The sequence below is a fragment of the Chanos chanos genome, chromosome 5 (genome assembly GCF_902362185.1).
Source record: "Chanos chanos chromosome 5, fChaCha1.1, whole genome shotgun sequence".
Lineage (NCBI taxonomy): Eukaryota > Metazoa > Chordata > Actinopteri > Gonorynchiformes > Chanidae > Chanos > Chanos chanos.
In genome coordinates, this window is record NC_044499.1 from 23830406 (window position 1) to 23850279 (window position 19874).

The following is a 19874-nucleotide window of genomic DNA, read 5'->3' on the forward strand; positions in this document are numbered from 1 at the left end:
ATTCTAGCGGTTTCGGATTTTCGCGAGAGTGGAAAACCAAGTTAGGGATAGATTGGCTCTATAGGGTACATTTCCCTACTCATAGCACTCGCTGTGTTTTATAATCCGTTTGTGATGTCATAACAATTTTCGACCTCTCCCCCTTTTCCAGCCTACCTTGCTGGCAATTACACTTTTGATCTTCAGCGCGTCAGATTTGATCCTGCTTTGGTAACAACTTTTTTTTTGGTGTTGGTGGTGTTGTTGTTATTGAATAAAAAACCGTATCGCTCAGAGTGTTTGAATATGATGCCTTTGGCCTGCTGTTCATGATATGTTTACGTGATAATTTCGTTTTATAGGTGCATGGTGTAATAACTATTTGCTGTAGTCTATGCTCTTGCCTCTTTAAAAGAATGATTACAGAACATTAAACTGATGATTCCTTTATGTGAGAAGTGAAAATCGAACACTATAAGGAGCCTCTTAAAACTCTAGAGTTTTACTACACCGTCTTTGTCTGTCCAAATCCATGGCACATTTTAAAATACCCTAGATTATCATGCTTAAATACGAAATGGCTGAAGTTATACAGCCTGTTTGGCTATCCTTGGGGATCTAAGTGCACGCCGATTGCGTGGTCCATGCAATGATACTTCAGTTGTACAGTAAATTTTAATTATATTTCAGACTTTTAAAGCTGCATGTTAACATAACAAAATGTTGTCAGACTGCGGTAATTGGCCCTTCTTTGTTCATATCTTAATATTATGTTGATATAAATAATATAAATACATCCATATTCTAAAATATATAATGAAGAGTATGAGCATGATTTCATCGTCACCCCAGCCTGTTAAAAGCAGAAACAGACGAGCAACGGAAATATACTGAATATATATGCTCAGTATACTGAGATCCATAATTTCTGAATACGCTTTATTTTTTTCTACAAATAGCGTAAATCAGAGTCAGATGGGGAGAATGAGTCAAACTACAGGAATTACTGAAATAAAAGCATAGAAAAGCAGCCCACCGAGTCCAACACTCAAATGAGCTTCCGTACAGCATCAGACCTATTCAAATATGAATAATGACGTGAAAAGTTTAGCAAGGCACAACACATAGTTAACCCCAGGTGATTCTACAAAATGTTTGTACACGTTTCAGTTGAATGATTGTGTGAATTTTTTTGTATGTAATACCGATGAATGAGCTACAAAGAGATTACTCCAGCTTCTCTTGTCCTTTTGGTTTAGGACCTGACGGATAATGAAGGTGATGGTAGTGACTAAAGCGACCTGATATCAACGCCACGACTTCATTTCCCAGCATGCAACACGAGCAGCTGACCTCATCCACTAGGAAGAAAACGTGATTTTGTTTGGCTCAGAGCTTCTGGTTTGGCTGTGGAGAAGTTGATTCTAAGACATCCGATCAGGTAATTACGCTGTTGTTACCGAAGAAAACATATTTGTATTCGAATATTAGTGGACATTCCAGTTGTATTTCCTATGACATAACAACCAAGGCGTATTTATTCAAAGTAACTGTGATAACATTTACCATAATTAATAGAGTTACCAGTCAAGGCTAGCTAAATTAGCTAACGTAGTGTTACCAAACGAACGCACGCGAATATTATTTAAGTGGCAGTTAATATTCAGTTTAACGTTCGATTTGCATGAGGTTTAATTTATAACTCATATGTCGTTCTTCCAGAGGGAACCTATATACGTGATCAGAATCTGACTTGCTGTTTTCGAAACGCAGACACATCAAATTTTAAATATAATGACTAGATATTGTATCGGTGGTCGTTTTAGGAAAAGAGAGGATAGTTCCCCTTGCCAGATATGTTAAAACCGTCGCTAGGTACTTAACACAAGAACCTGTCTCATGCTACATTTAAGCAGTAGTGTTAACCCGTATCAGATATGTTGCATATTGAATACAAAACCTTAATAAACGAAACATTAGCTGCGTATGATTTAATAGGAGTCTTACAAAGCTTTACAGTCTGATAGAATTAAAATTAAATTTGAATGGTACATAACAAGTATTTCGGCTTGATTCCAGAAAGAATAAGTGGCTGTGATGGATTCTCCCAGTAAAGAGAAGGGAATTGGTAAATCTCGACACGCGAAGCGTGGACAGAACCCCTCTAACCACTCCACTACCCAGAAAAATGCTTATGCCAGACTACTCGGTCAGCATCAGAACGGCATATTTCGGTCATATCTCCAACAGTTTGCACAGCAGCAGTCACAAACGGACGAGGTCGGGGAGTCAACTCCCATTATGACCTCAAGCGAACAAAGGCAGAGAAAAAGCGATCATGACATTTTGGAGTTACCGAACCCCTATGAGCGCTCACCCTCGCGACAGAAAAGCAAAGGCGAAGAGAGCTCTGTGTCCCTTCTTATGGAGAAGTTGAACCATCAAGGGACACCCTCTGAAGGCCAGAGGAACAAACCTGAGGGCCCAGAAAGACGACATCAGGAAAGGAGGGACACCTACGGTAGTCAAGACGGGGATATGGAGTCAGACGATGGAATTTTACCCAGAAAGATTGTCTCGAGACATCAAAGGAAAAAACAGCAGGCAAAAGAAATGAAAGGCAGCGGAAGTCACGTGGGGAGTAAGGAGTGCGAGACTCAAAGAGCTAGTGATTCGTGTGGGCCAAACAGCGGGGAAGAAAAAAAGAAGAAAAAAACGAAGAAGAAATCCAAAACAAAAACAAAAAGAGATGGAGATTGTAGCCCTGAGACAGATGAGATGCAAAGCACAGGGAAATCTTCAGACCCACCGAAAAAAATTGACACCCTGCAAACCCAAGGTGAGGACAAGCTGTCTCATGTGTCTCGCAAAAGTTCTGTTTCTATGCAGTTCCAGAGATCAGGTCTGAGTGACCTTACCCTTTTCTGTAAAATTTTCAGTTTTATACTTAATACTCAGTTTGAGGATCCCCCATTGTCAGTCACTTCATGTCAGCTGTCCCTGGGACATACATGCAAACACACACACACACATGCACACACACACACACATTTAGGTGAAGTAACTTCAGAATGTTCTATATGACCACAGGATAGGTCGTGTCATGAATAGATAGATAGATAGGTTCTTTATTCATCCCCTTGGGGAAACTCAGGTGAAACAATACACAACAAGATATGTAATGCAGCGGTAACACACAACAAAACAGGTAATGCAACTTCTTAATAGCAAAGTAATCCTTGAAGCATTATTGCACAAAGTCCAGTGGTTCAGCTATTGCACGGAGTCCAGTCCAATTCAGGTGTCCAGTAGCTCACACATACTCCTTTTCCACTGATGCGGTGCTGGTGCCTAATCGAGCACCGGGGCCGCGCTTTTCCACTGAAAAAATACTGCTGCCGGTGCCAAAAAACTGGCACTGGCACCAGCACTGGCACAACAGAATTGCTGGTCCTACAGTGTAGATTGGAGTAGTCATTTTCACTTACATTCCTCGTGTTTTTGCTGGTTTCAGGAAACGGAAAGTGAATCTAATCTGTTCTTCTTACAGCCTCAAATACACCTCCAGCTGATAAGATCAGAACAAACAGATGTGGCAGAGGATCGAAAAAGCAAATATTTGAAGACTACATGTCCACACATGATGTGTCTGCTGGTCTCAAGAGAGAAGAATTGATTCAGGTACCAAAAAAATTCTAATTGATGACTCTATAAATAAAATCCAGATAATAGAGAATTTAGGTATTGAAGTCTGATTACAGGTCATTTGAGGTTATTCATATAACTACTTTAAGAGGAAACAGTGTTTATGAATCCATAAAATCTGACAAGAGATCGGTTACTGATGCTCATCATTCTTGCCTTGCAGGGGCCATTGAGAATCAACCCCAAAAAATTTAATGAGGCCTTCATTCCATCTCCTGTGAGTATTTTTTGAGTCCCAGATTAAGCAATGAGTAGTATCACAGTACTCAGTACTCACCTTACAGTGTTTCATCCCATTGTTAAGGAAGCCTCACCAATGTTCTCAACTGTCTCTCCTTCCACCCTTTTTTTTACTGTTTCCCTTGATTATTTCACCTCAGTTAAGTACGTTCATGTGCAAATTTTAATCAATGAATGTCCTCAGTTGTTTTGCTGTGACATGTAAAAACCTGACTGGGTCTTAATTGGGCCTCTCGGGACGTGTGCTCTGTCTTTCAGGATGGTTCAGCAGATATATTTCTGGACGGCGTTGTTGCTCGTAACAGAGCTCTGAATGGAGACGTGGTGGTGGTACAGGTTCTTCCTCCAGAGCAGTGGAAGGTAAAGTTACATATTCAGATTAATAGTTCTGTTCACAAATGTATCTGTGCAGACCTGAACAGTACCGCATAAGAGGTTCAGAATCGTGATTTGGAGATGCACAGAATTCAGCAGCAATTAATCATCTGTCCTCTATGTGTACAGTACATAGATTTTTTAATAACTATACCAGTTTTTACATAGACCTGTAAGTTTCAGGACTCAGGGATTCTTGGCTAAACAGTTGTTCGATCCATAGGCTGACAGTTCTGTAATTTAACGAGCATTCATTAAGGTGACATTCATGTAACGAAGACATTTCTGTGGAAAAGCCTAATCCGTCTGCAGCAGTGAATCTCTGGGAAGGTTTTGCTGTGCGTCCTCGAATGGCCCGTGTCATATTTTCACCTCTTCCAAGAGTTTCATGACTCTCCAAGATTACAAAAAAAAAAACACCTGACATCCCATCAGACAGTGGGAAGAGAACAAAGCATTGATCTGCCTTTATATACTCAATTTATCACCAAGAGCTAAATGTAACCCAGTTGTGATTACATCTAGAGAAGTGCCAGCATTCTGCTGCAGCATGTGGTTCTTGTCAGAACGTATCCAGAAAGTGATCAATTTCAATTAGATACACCCCGAGTACCATTTGGGTGTACAGATTTACATTTGGCCTGTACACCGCTGTTTATAATCCCTTAATTCCAGCTCAGTAGATTGGCTCTTTCTGACTCTCTCCATTCTTAGTTTTTTCTGCGTTGTCATCAGTGTTTAGCACCAAATGACATATCTCCCATTTAAACCTGTCAGTCATTTTACTGAGCATGCTCAGTACCGGAATGGGATAGACTTACTGTGTTTCTGAGTTACACAGAGGCCTCATGATCTATTGAAGGGACCCAGGTTCATACCAGCAGTGTGTGTGTGAGCACGTATACAAGGTTGTGCAAAAAAAAAAAAAATCATGCTTTAAGGCAGGTTTTGTCAAAGAGACATTGTGTAAATTGACAGCAAGTTGGGAAGGCAATTAAGGAGTGTGAAATGATTGTTTTGACTATTAATCCCCAAAGGCACAAATGAACTTGTATTGAGATTTGCTAAGTCATTTAAGGTGAGCTTGTATTTGAATTTTCACAGCCCAGTAAGACATTAAACAGTGCTGTAAACAGAGAGAAATAGTGTATTACTGATGTGCTTTTTTAATTCATTGAATGTTTTAAAGTGTAGTGAATGTTCTTTATTCAAATCTGCATTTCTGTTAAGATCACTCATCTTTCTATGCACATTTGTGTGACAGTACCTATGAAATTTTTCTTTCTGGTGATGACATTTGGTGAAGACGTTTCTTTAAAAATTTAGATCTTTTCTACTGCCTCTAAAAGAAGTTCTCCCAATTCCTCTGAAATATATTTTTGTAACATTTTAACCTGCATCATTTTAAGGAAAGTCATTAAAGAGAATCCAATTTTACTAATTTTACTCTTACAATCTGATGCTTCCCAAGTGGCTATCAGATGTGGAGCTGCTTTGCAATGATTATTTTGTTAAAAATGACTTTTCACACCCTAGTTGTACTTAATGTCTGTTCAAACATTGCAGGACTGAACTGACTCGGGTGCATGCGTATCCCAGGGAATATATAAGTAATATAAATCACAGCATAGTTGGGATCTCTGGTGTTGTTTTGTGTAGGTGGTGGGGGGAGACCCACAGACTCCCGCGGGGAAAGCGTCTGAGAAGGAGAGGACAGAGGTCCCGGCAAGTCCTGACATTATAGTGGAGGCCCAGTACAGTGATGAAGATCTCGTCAACAGGGTGGAGAACATGATTCTCACTGGAAAAGGTATGGCCCCTTATTCTCCATCCCAGCCTCTGTCACAATCACAGGGATCAGAGCATGCATTGTCCATCAGGGATCAAGGAATTTTCTGTTTACTTGTGGGAGAAAGAATGTTTAAGCCATTATCCCTGTGGTCAAGAGTCGTCATAGTAACGGTACCTCAGAGGCTAGGTTAAAGATCAGGGGAATACAGATTGATAAGTTAAATGCTGTATTGCCACCCCTGAAGACATGACGAAGTGCATCAGAGTTCACTGTTCATCGACTGAGGAAGTTTCTGTGTTTCTACGCACGTCGATGACACTGCAGCTTGCCAGTTTTTTGTGTCAGTTTTGATAGCTACAGAAAAAAAATAAGATTGATTGAGGTCAGTTTTGCCAGTACTTGCCTCCCTAAAATATTCACATATTAAATCATTAAAAACTTGTAAACCACAACATTAGAACAGATTCCAGATTGTCAGTTCAGAATCAGGGCATGTGGCAGCTGAAGTTAGCAAACAGTGAAAGAGGTGATTGTTTCGGAGTGAATAGACTATTCAAAAACCAAGACCTCTTAATGCCTCATTGTCTTGAATCCAGATGACTCTTTGTCACGTTACTCTTCACAGTCCGAATGTGTTTACAACCTTTGAAGGACACCTGCACTTGTTTACAACATGAAAGAACTGAGAAGGTTACACTTGGGGGGTTGGTGTTTTTACCTTGTTTATTCATAGAGCACTCTTACAGCTGGTGAGAAAAAGTTCTTTTTTTGTGCATTAGAAGATTGACAGTTGAAAGTTTCCTTTAAGCTAATTAACAAAGTTTAAATTGAATCTATGGCTAATGTTTGCCAAATTTTTGATCTGCAAGGGATTTGCAGACTGTGTCAAAACCAGTTTGGCATTTCCTGTTGTGCTTATAACAAAATAAAAGAAGCACCCAATTCATTAAGGGATAAAAACAAATTTGTCAAAAGGAGACGCTTCTACACAAGTGTGGTTCCTGATCTGTCAACATCCCATTATGCTCAGGGTCAGGTATGAAAACTGTCAGTCACCCATTAGTTTGGCCACCATGACTAGAGGAAGATTAGCTTTGACAGAGCGGTAAAGTTTGGGTTCATTTGGCAGGAGCTGCAGTGCCTCGCTCGTCGATGTTTAACAGAGAACAGCAACGGTTGGTCATCAGCTAGGGTCAGCAGTGCTGTAAGCAGGTTAAGCTTGATGGCCATACATTGGTTTGAGATGCAAGGCAAAATAGATGTTCAACTCTCTCAACTGGCTGACTGCAAATATTAGTGTAGGTAAAGAACAGACAGTTTCATTAAGTATTATCTGTCTAGAACCCAACAAAGGAGGGTACTACAGCCATGCAGTTATCCAGTATGTAATATGAATCGTTCAATACATAAATCCCGTAGTTCACCAAATCCTCCTCGTCATTTTTTTTATTAAACACAATAAAAGGAATGGATGTACATACATTTAGTTTCGAATGATGGACACATAATCCTCTGTTTACTTGGCTGTTCAGTCAGGCTAATATTTGTCTACTGTAAGACCGCAGGATTTGTGATTTAATATAGAGCTGTAATTATGCAATGTATTTATTAATGTGATTCAGTTCTTTTTACAACACATGACTGTGCTCCATACCATGTCTGAGAAACCAAGGATTTGAGTTTCCATTTTAAGGCTGTGATGTTTGAGGGCCTGTATATAAAATATCTTCTCTTGGGATCAGCGTTTGCTTCTTTTGTTTTAGTTCCTGTCACTCCAAAAAATGATGAAAACATACACAAAGATATGTTTGACACCCCTGGCTCTAAGGCAGAGAGAGCTGTACAACGGACTGCAAAGGTGAACGGTCTATTTGAAGCACATTATTTTATCTTTGTTTGTCTGTATGAAGTTGAAACTCATGGTTTCTTTACCCTAAAATCAACTTACATCTGGTCGACTTAATCAACTTAAATCTGGTTACAGGGAACGTAAAGGGTGTAAAGGTAACATGTTGATAATGCTCCAAAATAGTATTTGCTCTCTATGAAAGACTGTCACTATGACTGTGTAACACTAAGACTCCGGATCATTGAGCTCAGCTTGTAGCAAGACATAAAGAAGTAGCAGTTCACATGTAATTGTAGTCAAATGTTTTTGAGTATTGTAGTAAAATGCTTTAACATTTTCCTTTTAACAGAGAATTATTGAACTCATACCTCTCAAAAATCCCACTTGTTATGCCATCTAGATTACTTTCAGCAGACAGTCGAGAAATTGCAGGTTTTATTTTGAGCATTCTTGTTGTTGGCTGTGTTTTGGGGTTGACGTCTTTCTGAACAGCTTTGATGTTCCTCTTATGTGATAATTTGTTTATGATTAAGATGGATATTGATTATGAGCACATGCTCATGCTGTTGGACGGTGACAACGTGTTGACATTTGAGTTTTTCTTTCAGGTGGTCTTCATCACTGAACAGAAGCACTCCAGAGCAGCATCAGGTTTTATCAAGTTCCTCCCGGACAAGAACTTTGCAATGTTCTCTCCTGTTGACTATCGAGTGCCGAGGGTCAATGTGCCACTGTCAGACTGCCCTGCCGACTTCCCCTCCCGGCCATCTGACTACGCCAACACCCTCTTCATCTGCCGCATCACCCACTGGCCTGCTGATAGCAATTTTGCAGAAGGGTAAGTTTTCACTTTGGAACGGGAAACCTTGGAGAAAAATAAACCGTGGAAGAATATCAAATGTCTACCAACTCCATTGTTTCTGCTTTTGGATTTTGGACCTTAACTGAAAGTGTTTTTTTATCATTCCTTTCCAATGATTGATTAGTAGCTGAACAACACATTTACAAATGAATGCAGGCTGCGTCCTGAGTTTTACCCTGCTCGGCCACATTCAGGGAGGCTCTGTCGTGATTCGATTTTTCATTTCACTCACTGTTTCAGGCGCCTTGCTAAGAGTTTAGGCCAAGCTGGTGAGATTGAGCCTGAAACTGAAGCTATCCTAACAGAGTATGATGTCGACTTCTCTGAATTTTCGGAGGAAGTGTTGGCCTGTCTCCCCCAAGCCCTGCCTTGGACCATTCCCCCAGAGGAGCTCTCCAAAAGGAGGGATCTCAGGTAAATGGACTTGCCAGAGAAAAACTGTGTCATGCCATATCCTAGTGTGAACGTAATCAGAAAGTCTTAAGGAGTTCCTCAAGGCTCAATGCTCAGACTCCCCTGTTTATTAGCTTGTATAATTTGTGTCAGTCATTCTGTGGAAAATTTGATCTCCTATGTTCATGTATTGCTGTGCACAAGTACATTTTTTGACTGAGAGATAATAGGCCTACAGATTGTTGCCAAGTAAAAACTCGCAGCTAGCATTTCACCTGAACTCTTAACACATTGTTAAAGAAAAAGTAGGCGGAGATTCTCTGTTCTAATGTTTTGTATAATGAAACGCATTGATAATGTCTGAGTTGTTTTCTGTATGGTAATGCATATAGAGGCCATGATTTCCCATAACTGTGCGTGTTCCTTTAGGAGGGAATGCATATTCACAATTGACCCATCGACTGCTAGAGATCTGGATGATGCCTTGTCTTGCAAACAGCTCCCAGACGGTAAGTTGTTCACGCAATAGAAAATAACAGGGTAATAGTGTTTAACATGCAGAACTTGATGTCGCATGAAGCCAAATCTTTTTACTTGCTATTTAGTCTTTTTCTGTTCTTGTTTCGTTTTAACCTCTCAGGGAACTTTGAAGTTGGCGTACACATTGCTGATGTGAGTTATTTTGTGAAGGAAGGGAGCGCATTGGATTTTGTTGCTGGCTGTCGAGCCACCAGCGTCTATATGGTTCAGAAGGTTTTTCTCCAATTTTCTACTTCTTCTCCTGGAACTTCATGTCTTTTCACCATTCACACTTTTATCTTAGCATTTAATTTATGATTCTTACAGATTTTCCACATGTTCACACTTTCAGATATATTTAAGGTTTAATCACACTTAATACATTTTAAAACCCCATTTCCCAGCGTTTTACTGAGATCTGAAACTAGCACCATGAAGAGAAAAATTACCAGAAACTGCAGTTCTTGTGATTGATCAACTTTGCTTGGGGCATCAGAGTTTAACTGTTGACAGAGTGACGTTTATTTGGAAAAGACTGAATCACAGAAAACGATGGAAAAAAACAGTTAATGACAGGACAGCAGTGGAAGCCATAGGAAAGGGTGTTTGGTGCGGACCAACAGCAGTATCGTTTTGAAAAGAAAAAATGTGTTAATAAGTTTGACCTGAATGGTTGTCAAATTTTATGTTTTTGTGTCTCTGTGATCACTTTTTTGTCTTTGTCTGTTCATACGGTAACTCGAGGTCCTCAGAACAGACTTCCTGAGTTTATGATAACATTCCCCTTTTGCTTTGTCACATAAATATTTCTTGTTCTATACATAGAAACTGAGCTTTGATCTTTTACAAACATAACAGAACATTCTTATCCTCAATTTATGTACAGATCAGATTAGATCTTTGGTTAAGATGTAATTCTTTGTTCAGCAATAATTCTCTGTTTTATTTCCAAACAAGTTTAATGTTACGTTCTCAGCATGATAGATGACCGTGTTTTAAACAGGTAGTACACCTTAGCTAACGTCGAACACTGTTTTCTTTATATGTCCAACCCAATATGACCTGTCTTAAAACAAAACTTGGATAAATATCCAAAAGGATATTCAAATATGTTTTCTTTCCCCAAGTGGAATATTTTTTGGGATTTGTTTACTTAATTGTTATTCTGTGTACCTCTTTGAGGATAAAACTGTACAAGTTCATTAGTAGTAGTAGTAGTAGTAGTAGTGGTAGTAGTAGTAGTAGTAGTGTTGTTGTTGTTTAACCCAGTGGATGTTGTGGCCCTGATGCAGGTTATCCCCATGTTGCCGCGTCTTCTCTGTGAAGAGCTGTGCAGTTTGAATCCTCTTACTGACCGGCTGACTTTCTCTGTCATCTGGAAACTCTCCCCGGAGGGAAAGGTACTGTGTTTGCCTTTAGGAGGCCTCTGTCTCCCAAATAACACCCCCACCCCCGTCTCCTGTCTGATTAGACAGAGTGGAAAAATCCAGTGGTGATAGATTGTTACTTTATACGGGTATCTAAGAGAAGTGCATGGCATACCTACACGCCAACATGTCTTAAGCTTCATTTGCTTTTTAAAGCTGTACACGTGGTCCACAGCCAGTCTCTCACTGCTGTCTTTCTTGGCTCTGCCCTCTGCGGACAGACTGGCTGATTCTGACTGGTTGTCATGGCTGTGTCTCCTCTCCTCAGATCCTTAGCGAGTGGTTCGGTCGCTCTGTGATCCGCTCCTGTGTGAAACTCAGCTACGACCACGCTCAGAGCATGATCGAGGATCCCGACAAACTCTTTACCGCCGAGGAGCTCCCGCCTTGCTCTCCGGAACATTCTGTGGACGAGATCCACCGGGCCGTCCTCGACCTGCACAGCATCGCCAAGAAACTGCGCAGTCAGCGTTTTGAGGGCGGGGCACTGCGACTGGAAAGGGTTAGAGACACAACAACGCATCCTTAAAGCACTTCCTGGTGGTTTTCACACAAGTACATTGTATGGATTTTCTGTGATATAAACAAACAGGAACAACTTAAAATAATGTCACGGTATAACCCACAGTCTGCTGATACAACAGAAACACAAGAAACGTTACGGAAACTGTTTCGTCAGATTGTTCACAGTTTTCTAGAGTGTAAGTTGATGTCAGTTCAAAAGGGTTGTGGTCTTTGCCGAGGCCAGCCAGCCAAGACGATCATTTTATAATACCCATTTTACATTTTGATGCGCCAAAGTGCTTGTACTCCTGCTTTATCCAATATCTTATGGCAGTCATTAACTGGAAATGACATGAGGGTTTTGAGAACACAATGCCTGCTGTTCCTGCCCTGTCTCTGACTGAAAAGATTGATTTTTTATGGGTGGTGTACCCTTCTGAATGTGATTTTGTTTTTTTTCCTTTTGTACACTTTGGCTCTTTTGGCATTGGTTCACACTCTGCCTCCATACACATCCCTTTCATCAGGGAGTCTGCGATGCCATCTCTTCTCAAGACAGATGGCTCTCTGATTAGTCAGAAGTAGTGTTGATGACGATAATTAATGAAGACAGAGCTCTCTCTTTTTTTTTTTTTTTTTTTTTGCTGTCTCATGTTTTCAGAATAGAGCAGTCAGGTTTGGTCTTTGCTTGGCTACACCTCTGATTTGTCAGCAAATCCCTGTAGAGAAACTGGATGAAGCATGTTTCAAACATTCCCTCAACAGATTCTCACTCATCAGAGCCTGCGGTTGTTTATGAAAACTGAAATATGAGATTGGAAAAAAAAAAAAAGAATAAAAGCATTTATCATATCATCAACAGAGGATATTTCTGACCTAAAGAATAATGATGACTAATTAATGCTTTCCCTCAATTTGGCAATTTTTCCGTCTTCCCAAGAAAAAGGTTCTACAAGGTTCTCCAAGAAAAACCCCGTGCTTAGTCCAGAGTGTACGAATCTGTTTCTCTTTCAGGATCATTGCATTGTGATTACCATTAACAGAGCTTTCCTCCATTGCAGCTGAAACTCTCCTTCACTCTCGATAAAGATTCTGGGATGCCCCAAGGATGCTACGTTTACCAGTACAGAGACAGCAACAAGTATGTCATCTTTTCTCTTGTCTCTCTAGAAACATGTCTCTGTTATCGAAAAAGCCGTAACTCAATCAGATCAAAAACAGCTCTTTTAAATCATGTTCGGTTTATCCTTATTTGGGAACTGAACCTCCGCGTTACTGAAACACATAAGCCAAACAAACAACACGCAAGCAGAATGAAAATCACTTGTATCGAGTTTCTTTAATTGTCCTCAGATTGGGGTGAGGCTATGTGGAGTCCGCTCCAGTTTGTTTAAATTCTAATGACACGAAAATGCAATTTTACCACTTGAACACTGAGAGGACATGTTAGCCTAAAATCTCCAAAAACCAGGCCTAAAACACCCCTCTGAGCACATTTGTTTGTCCTGTTCCCAACAGGCTGGTAGAGGAGTTTATGCTGTTGGCCAACATGGCGGTGGCACATAAAGTATACGGATCGTTCCCAGAGCTGGCCTTACTGCGACGCCACCCGCCTCCCCAGACCAAAATGGTCGACGACCTGAAGGAGTTCTGTGACCAGATGGGCCTGGACATCGATCTGTCTTCCTCTGGGGCACTGCATGTGAGAATTCACACGCGCGCACACACACTCTCGTCAGCTGCTCAAACATAAACAGAGCAGACCTGTAGAACCAGTAGCACTGTTGGGTCTTCTTTATTATTTGTTTATTATTTTATTTTATTTTATTTACTTTTGTGAGAGTGTGACACTTTTGACAGTCTGAAGGTTGTACATACCACCCCCTACAGGCTGAACTGCCCAGAGTGGATGTGCTTGTGTTGGTACTGATTTGATACATTGGGAATGATTTTCTTTAATCTGAACATGGGACATATTTTAGTGTCTATGGTTATTATATACTGTGCCTCACGATTCCACAAACAGACAGAGTTGATTGGCAGAATGAACTGTAAGCCAGTCTACTGCTGATTGGCAGATTTAATGAACTGTAGGCCAGTCTACTGTTGATTGGCAGATTTAATGAACTGTAGGCCAGTCTACTGTTGATTGGCAGATTTAATGAACTGTAAGCCAGTCTACTGTTGATTGGCAGATTTAATGAACTGTAGGCCAGTCTACTGTTGATTGGCAGATTTAATGAACTGTAGGCCAGTCTACTGTTGATTGGCAGATTTAATGAACTGTAGGCCAGTCTACTGTTGATTGGCAGATTTAATGAACTGTAGGCCAGTCTACTGTTGATTGGCAGATTTAATGAACTGTAAGCCAGTCTACTGTTGATTGGCAGATTTAATGATCTGTAGGCCAGTCTACTGTACATTACATTAGTAATCTTTTCAGCTAACAAATTGTTTTTTTTTAATGTTCGTCCCAGTCTATTTTCTGTGACGTGTTTGACACTAAACTGTCTCTGTCCTTTTTATTTGTAAAGCGGAGTCTTAATGAAACTCTTGGCAATGACCCGTACACCAGTGCCAGGAAGGAAGTGCTCTCTCACATGTGTTCCAAGCCCATGCAGGTCAGAACACTGCCACTGCCGCTCCTGCTGTCTCTCTCTGCCTGTACTGTCTGTCCTCTCTCCTGCTGTCTCTCTCTGTCCGTGTTGTCTTTCTCTGTCCGTATTGTCTGTCCTCTCTCCTGCTGTCTCTCTCTGTCTGTACTGTCTGTCCTCTCTCCTGCTGTCTCTCTCTGTCTGTCCTCTCTCCTGCTGTCTCTCTCTGTACGTATTGTCTGTCCTCTCTCCTGCTGTCTCTCTCTGTCCGTACTGTCTGTCCTCTCTCCTGCTGTCTCTCTCTGTCTGTCCTCTCTCCTGCTGTCTCTCTCTGTCTGTACTGTCTGTCCTCTCTCCTGCTGTCTCTCTCTGTCTGTACTGTCTGTCCTCTCTCCTGCTGTCTCTCTCTGTCCGTACTGTCTTTCCTCTCTCCTGCTGTCTCTCTCTGTCTGTCCTCTCTCCTGCTGTCTCTCTCTGTCCGTACTGTCTGTCCTCTCTCCTGCTGTCTCTCTCTGTCTGTACTGTCTGTCCTCTCTCCTGCTGTCTCTCTCTGTCTGTACTGTCTGTCCTCTCTCCTGCTGTCTCTCTCTGTCTGTACTGTCTGTCCTCTCTCCTGCTGTCTCTCTCTGTCCGTACTGTCTGTCCTCTCTCCTGCTGTCTCTCTCTGTCTGTACTGTCTGTCCTCTCTCCTGCTGTCTCTCTCTGTCTGTACTGTCTGTCCTCTCTCTTGCTGTCTCTCTCTGTCCGTATTGTCTGTCCTCTCTCCTGCTGTCTCTCTCTGTCCGTACTGTCTGTCCTCTCTCCTGCTGTCTCTCTCTGTCTGTCCTCTCTCCTGCTGTCTCTCTCTGTCTGTACTGTCTGTCCTCTCTCCTGCTGTCTCTCTCTGTCTGTACTGTCTGTCCTCTCTCCTGCTGTCTCTCTCTGTCCGTACTGTCTTTCCTCTCTCCTGCTGTCTCTCTCTGTCTGTCCTCTCTCCTGCTGTCTCTCTCTGTCCGTACTGTCTGTCCTCTCTCCTGCTGTCTCTCTCTGTCTGTACTGTCTGTCCTCTCTCCTGCTGTCTCTCTCTGTCTGTACTGTCAGTCCTGAGTGCATAAGGCTATGCACAAAGGTCGAAGGCATGTGTGTTCACAGCCAGGTCACTCTGCTGTTTATAGATGAATAAAGGATCATATCTTTTTAAATATCTTGTGGCTGGTGAACATCTCTTTGACTTTAGGGACAACCCAAACATATGGTAAAAAGTTGTTCCTCTAATAATTAAATGGAGTGATGCACAGACTTTTTCAGAACAATTCTCCTGTATACACTGTTCTATTGTCTTTTTCTTGACGTATATGACTTCTCACGTCATATACGTTTGAGCAGAAATCGTGTCGCTAGGAATGTTCATTTTATTTTGTTTGTTTCTTTATGTTTGTATTTTTAGATAGCTCTCTATTTCTGCACTGGAGCATTGAAAGATGAGAAGTTGTTTCGTCACTACGCCCTTAACGTACCCCTGTACACGCACTTCACCTCTCCCATCAGACGGTACGCAGATGTCATTGTACACCGTCTGCTGGCTGCCTCACTGCGTAAGTCACACACAGTCTATGACTTACACACACATTCACCAGCTTTCCTTTACCGACATGTTAAGGCCTTTATAATTCAATCTTTTTTAAATCCTACCCCATTCGTCTAACATTTGTGTGTGTGTGTGTGTGTGTGTGTGTGTTTGTGTGTGTGCCTGTGTGTGTGTGTGTGCGTGCATGCGTGTGCGTGCTGGCAGGCTGTGGACCACAGTTGGGTCTCTCCGTAGAGGAGGTGCATAAACAGGCCTGCCACTGCAACGATAAGAAGACGGCATCTAAGAGAGTGCAGGAACTGAGTGCGGAGCTGTTCTTTGCCGTCTTTGTGAAGGTGATACATCGCTGAAAATCATCCGTGTGTGTGACTGTCTTAGACAACCCTCAGATGTCATCTTCTTTTCTCCAGCTCTCTGTGGGACAGTAGCGTTTAAGATCACACATTCATTATGTAAAGCATGCTTTTGTATGAACATGGCTTTATATGGAATGGTCTGTTACTTCTAAAGGCAAACAACTGGGTCGAATGAAAAGTTAGGAAAGTTTCACAAGAAATTCACTGACAAAATAGATTAATACTCATCACTGTAGAATTTAGGAACACATAGGCAATGCCTGTAGACACACCCCACTGTGGAGACACACGATCAACACAACTCTTAACGTGAACTAAACTGACCGTGTTGCTGGTGTTGTATGGTTGACAGGAGTGTGGTCCACTGGACTCTGAGGCCATGGTGATGGGAGTACTGGACCGCTCCTTTGACGTTCTTGTACTGAGGTACGGGGTGCAGAAAAGGATTTACTGCAATGTGAGTATGAATAAAGGTTTGCTTTTGTATATCATGATGACCGATTATTTCATGTAATTTCATCGTAGGTTTTCTCTGTTAAATTAGTGTGTTATTTAAATGTTTGTTCATCAGATTTAAAAGTGAAAGTGTGAAGTAATCCTTAAAAACTGTGACTCAAAATAACAAGTTACTCAACAAACTCCTTAAACATGACCCGGTTTACACAAAGAGAGAAAACTCTGCCAACCTGCCTTTATTTTTGCCATAACAGAGAGAATATTCATGTTGATATTCGTGTGTGTGTGTGTATGTGTGTGTGTTGTTTCAGTCTGTGGAAGGCCTGGAGTCCTTTCGATTCCGTAAGGTGGGCAAACGTCCGGAGATGACCCTGGTCTGGGCGACAGATGACCCGGAGAAGGGCTCTGTAGAGCAGGTACACTACCATAGCCCTCTCCACAGGTTTTCTATCATATTTGCTTTAAATACGTTTGATCAGTTTAGAGCAACTGGTTTGAAAGCTAGATGGAGGTGACTTGATTGCCATGATGTTGTGCTGGGTGTGATAGTGAGATGCTGACATGACTAGAGAGACTGTGAGTGATGCTCCTGTTGACAGACACTGTGTTCCCCCACAGGAGATCTCCATCTTCACTCTGCTTGAAGTAACACTGAAATCTGACGGAGCTCCGTTAAAGTACAGTGCTGTGCTGAAGAGACCCCTGGAAATCAACTCATAAGACACACACACACACACACTCACACTTGTTAATGAATCCAGCATTTCCAGACAGAGAAACTAAAGCCTAGAGTACACACACACACACACACGTTAATGAATCCAGCATTTCCAGACAGAGAAACTAAAGCCTTGTGTTACTGTGTTTCTTTAAAGGGTTTGAGTGAAAAGGCACAGGTTTGGGTTTCTTCTTTTAAAACAAACTCATGACTTTGTTTTGTTGATTTATTTCCTGACTGGACGGCACAAAGATATGATACACATTTGTATCACTAGTAATAACTAACTAAACCAGCTGCTCTCATAGCCATTCTTTAGTATTCAAAACGTTAAATGAGCATTCAGTAGTTTCAGTGGTTTTTAAATTCAGTAGTTTTACTCTGTGAAGACTTAGCTTATGCAGTGAGTGTGTTTTTTTGAGCACAAGTTTGTTTTAAAAGCCAAATATAGTAGAAGATCTTTTTTTTTTCTTTTAAGTGGCAAAGGTACTGATTGTGTTGAAGTAAGTTAGTATGCAAAGGTCTTCTAGAATGTCACAAAAGGAAACTGAGAAAACTATTGCTATTATGTTTACAAGACAACTTACTACATACTAAACTGACCAGTGGTAACATCCTGCACATTTTTTTGATCTCACAGGCAGTGTAAGCTTTTATTAAGCTATCGCAGTTTACACCTTGTTAAAATCTCACACAGTCCACTCTGGATTCGTATCAAGCTGCTTCAGTTATTCTCTTACTGTGAGGCCTTGGCATATTCTAACATTAAAAAAAAATGTCTGTTTGTCAACTTCACAAGTTGATTTAATATGAGAGAATTTTTTTTGTTCTCCCAATGGGAGGCATTCAGCTCTATTACAGAAGTGTTCTTTTAATATGCACCTCCAAATGTTTGTAGATTTCATCTCAAACATTTGTTTTAAGCTTTTTTTTTCTTTTTTTTTTTTGTCGGATAGAATAATTTTTGTTTTATTGACAGGTTTTGGTCAACATTCACGTGTTGTATGTGCCATTAAAAATGTGGTTTATTCTCTAGTGGCATGTCTTAACAGCCATGACAGCTGAACAGATGGAATAATGATGAGGTCAAAGCCGGCGATAGGAACAGCAGACGTGTGCATGTCTGAAATCTGAATGAACTGAATGTGGACTGGAAATCTGTACTGTTTGGAGGAGTGAGTCACAGATACATTTGCTGAGTAACTGTGTGTGTAACAGGAACCTTCAGTTTTCATCTCAGCATGCAAGACTGGGATACTATGGAAACACGGCCTTGTCAAGTTAAGAGTAGAGAGAGATTTATGGTTGTTTGGGATAAAGTTTGTAGTTTTTCTTTTCTGCTTAATGATATGTTGAAAACACTGGTGTACATGTACTTAGAGCAATAACCAGAATTCATTTTTAGACCCTAAATGATGGAGCTGTGCAGTGTAAGAATGTGCTGAAGTTTTATTTTGTTATTTAAAGCACTAATCATGTTCATGGTCACTGTTGTCTAGTGAGTTAAAAAGACATGAAACTGCCATCTACTCAGTGTAACTGCCAGTCTGTCTCTATAGTATCCACCTCACGGAACAGTAACCCAGAAACTAACCAGAGCATTTCCACACTGCTTCTCAACTGGCATCTCTGTATCAAAACTGGCTAGTAACTGTAACTTTCTTTTCATTAGTCACAAAGTTCTGTCAAATTGGCAGTTTTTCCCCTTTGAACTGTGAAGTGCACTGTTGTTGCAATGTCCTGTGGTAAAACTAGAATAAATTAAGCCAAAGTGTCCAAACTAATGAAAAGGCCAGTGAAAAAGATGAAAGAAAATGGTCTCTGTGTTTTATTAATCAGTGATTTTGTTTAGAAGTGTGCTTTATGCTTGAAACAGCTAAAAACATCCTCACAGTTCCACAGTTCCCATTTATAGCCTGTTTTGTCGCTGATTGCAGGTAAATTTCCATACAGTGATAGTTTTGTGAAAAGAGAACATTTACACACATAATTTCATTTCATCACTCACTGTGATATGACAGAATATGTCCTGACTAGTCATGTGCAGTTCTGAAGCCGAAGAACAGACCTGCGGATGGCTTTCACTGCAGTTGTCTTCTGTGTCTTTCTCAGTTCATTGTAATGAGCTCAAAATTGTTGCATTTGAACACTGACAAACTGTTTTGGTTAAACTGTTACAACAACAAGTTTTAACTAATCTATCTATCTGTCTGTCTGATATATAGATAGAGTAGATAGAATAGATGTGTATAGTAAGTGCAGTCTTATAGTCCTGACTTTTGAACACATGAGGCCCCAAATTCTAAGGATATCCAAGGAGTCTCTCTCCTCCCTCTAGTGTGCAGGGATCTCCAGTCTCTGACCTCTAACCTATATTGGTCCCGCCGGATCTTGACAGGACCTTAATCGCTTCACTAGCTTTGTAGAAAAGAAGAGACTTGCGTCCAGAACACAGGCACTGGTAGAGTATGTCTATACCACGCTGTCGGAAGACCAGAGCCCATTCATATGCACATAGACTTGGAGAAAAAATAAGAC

At 41.0% G+C, this 19874-nt stretch overlaps 1 protein-coding gene across 1 annotated transcript; it reads left to right on the forward strand.

Annotated features, from left to right (window-relative positions):
- The first annotated feature begins 1357 nt into the window (after positions 1-1357).
- Positions 1358-18119, forward strand: dis3l2 (DIS3 like 3'-5' exoribonuclease 2). The gene is made up of 21 exons (XM_030773737.1): positions 1358-1420; positions 2059-2818; positions 3530-3660; positions 3848-3901; positions 4183-4284; positions 5959-6109; positions 7855-7949; positions 8549-8778; positions 9043-9216; positions 9625-9704; positions 9836-9948; positions 11007-11114; positions 11410-11643; positions 12707-12786; positions 13164-13347; positions 14180-14266; positions 15666-15813; positions 16011-16141; positions 16515-16619; positions 16930-17034; positions 17237-18119. Exons 2-21 carry the CDS (start codon positions 2077-2079, stop codon positions 17336-17338), a joined length of 3156 nt encoding a protein of 1051 aa, XP_030629597.1. The 5' UTR covers positions 1358-1420; positions 2059-2076; the 3' UTR covers positions 17339-18119.
- The last annotated feature ends 1755 nt before the right edge of the window (positions 18120-19874 follow it).

Bases quoted from the DNA above. Each gene is read 5' to 3' on its own strand.
- dis3l2 (XM_030773737.1), top strand. From the start codon at position 2,077: ATGGATTCTCCCAGTAAAGAGAAGGGAATTGGTAAATCTCGACACGCG. The intron at 6,110-7,854 runs GTATGGCCCCTT...CTTTTGTTTTAG, and splicing joins CATGATTCTCACTGGAAAAG to TTCCTGTCACTCCAAAAAAT. The intron at 17,035-17,236 runs GTACACTACCAT...GTTCCCCCACAG, and splicing joins AGAAGGGCTCTGTAGAGCAG to GAGATCTCCATCTTCACTCT.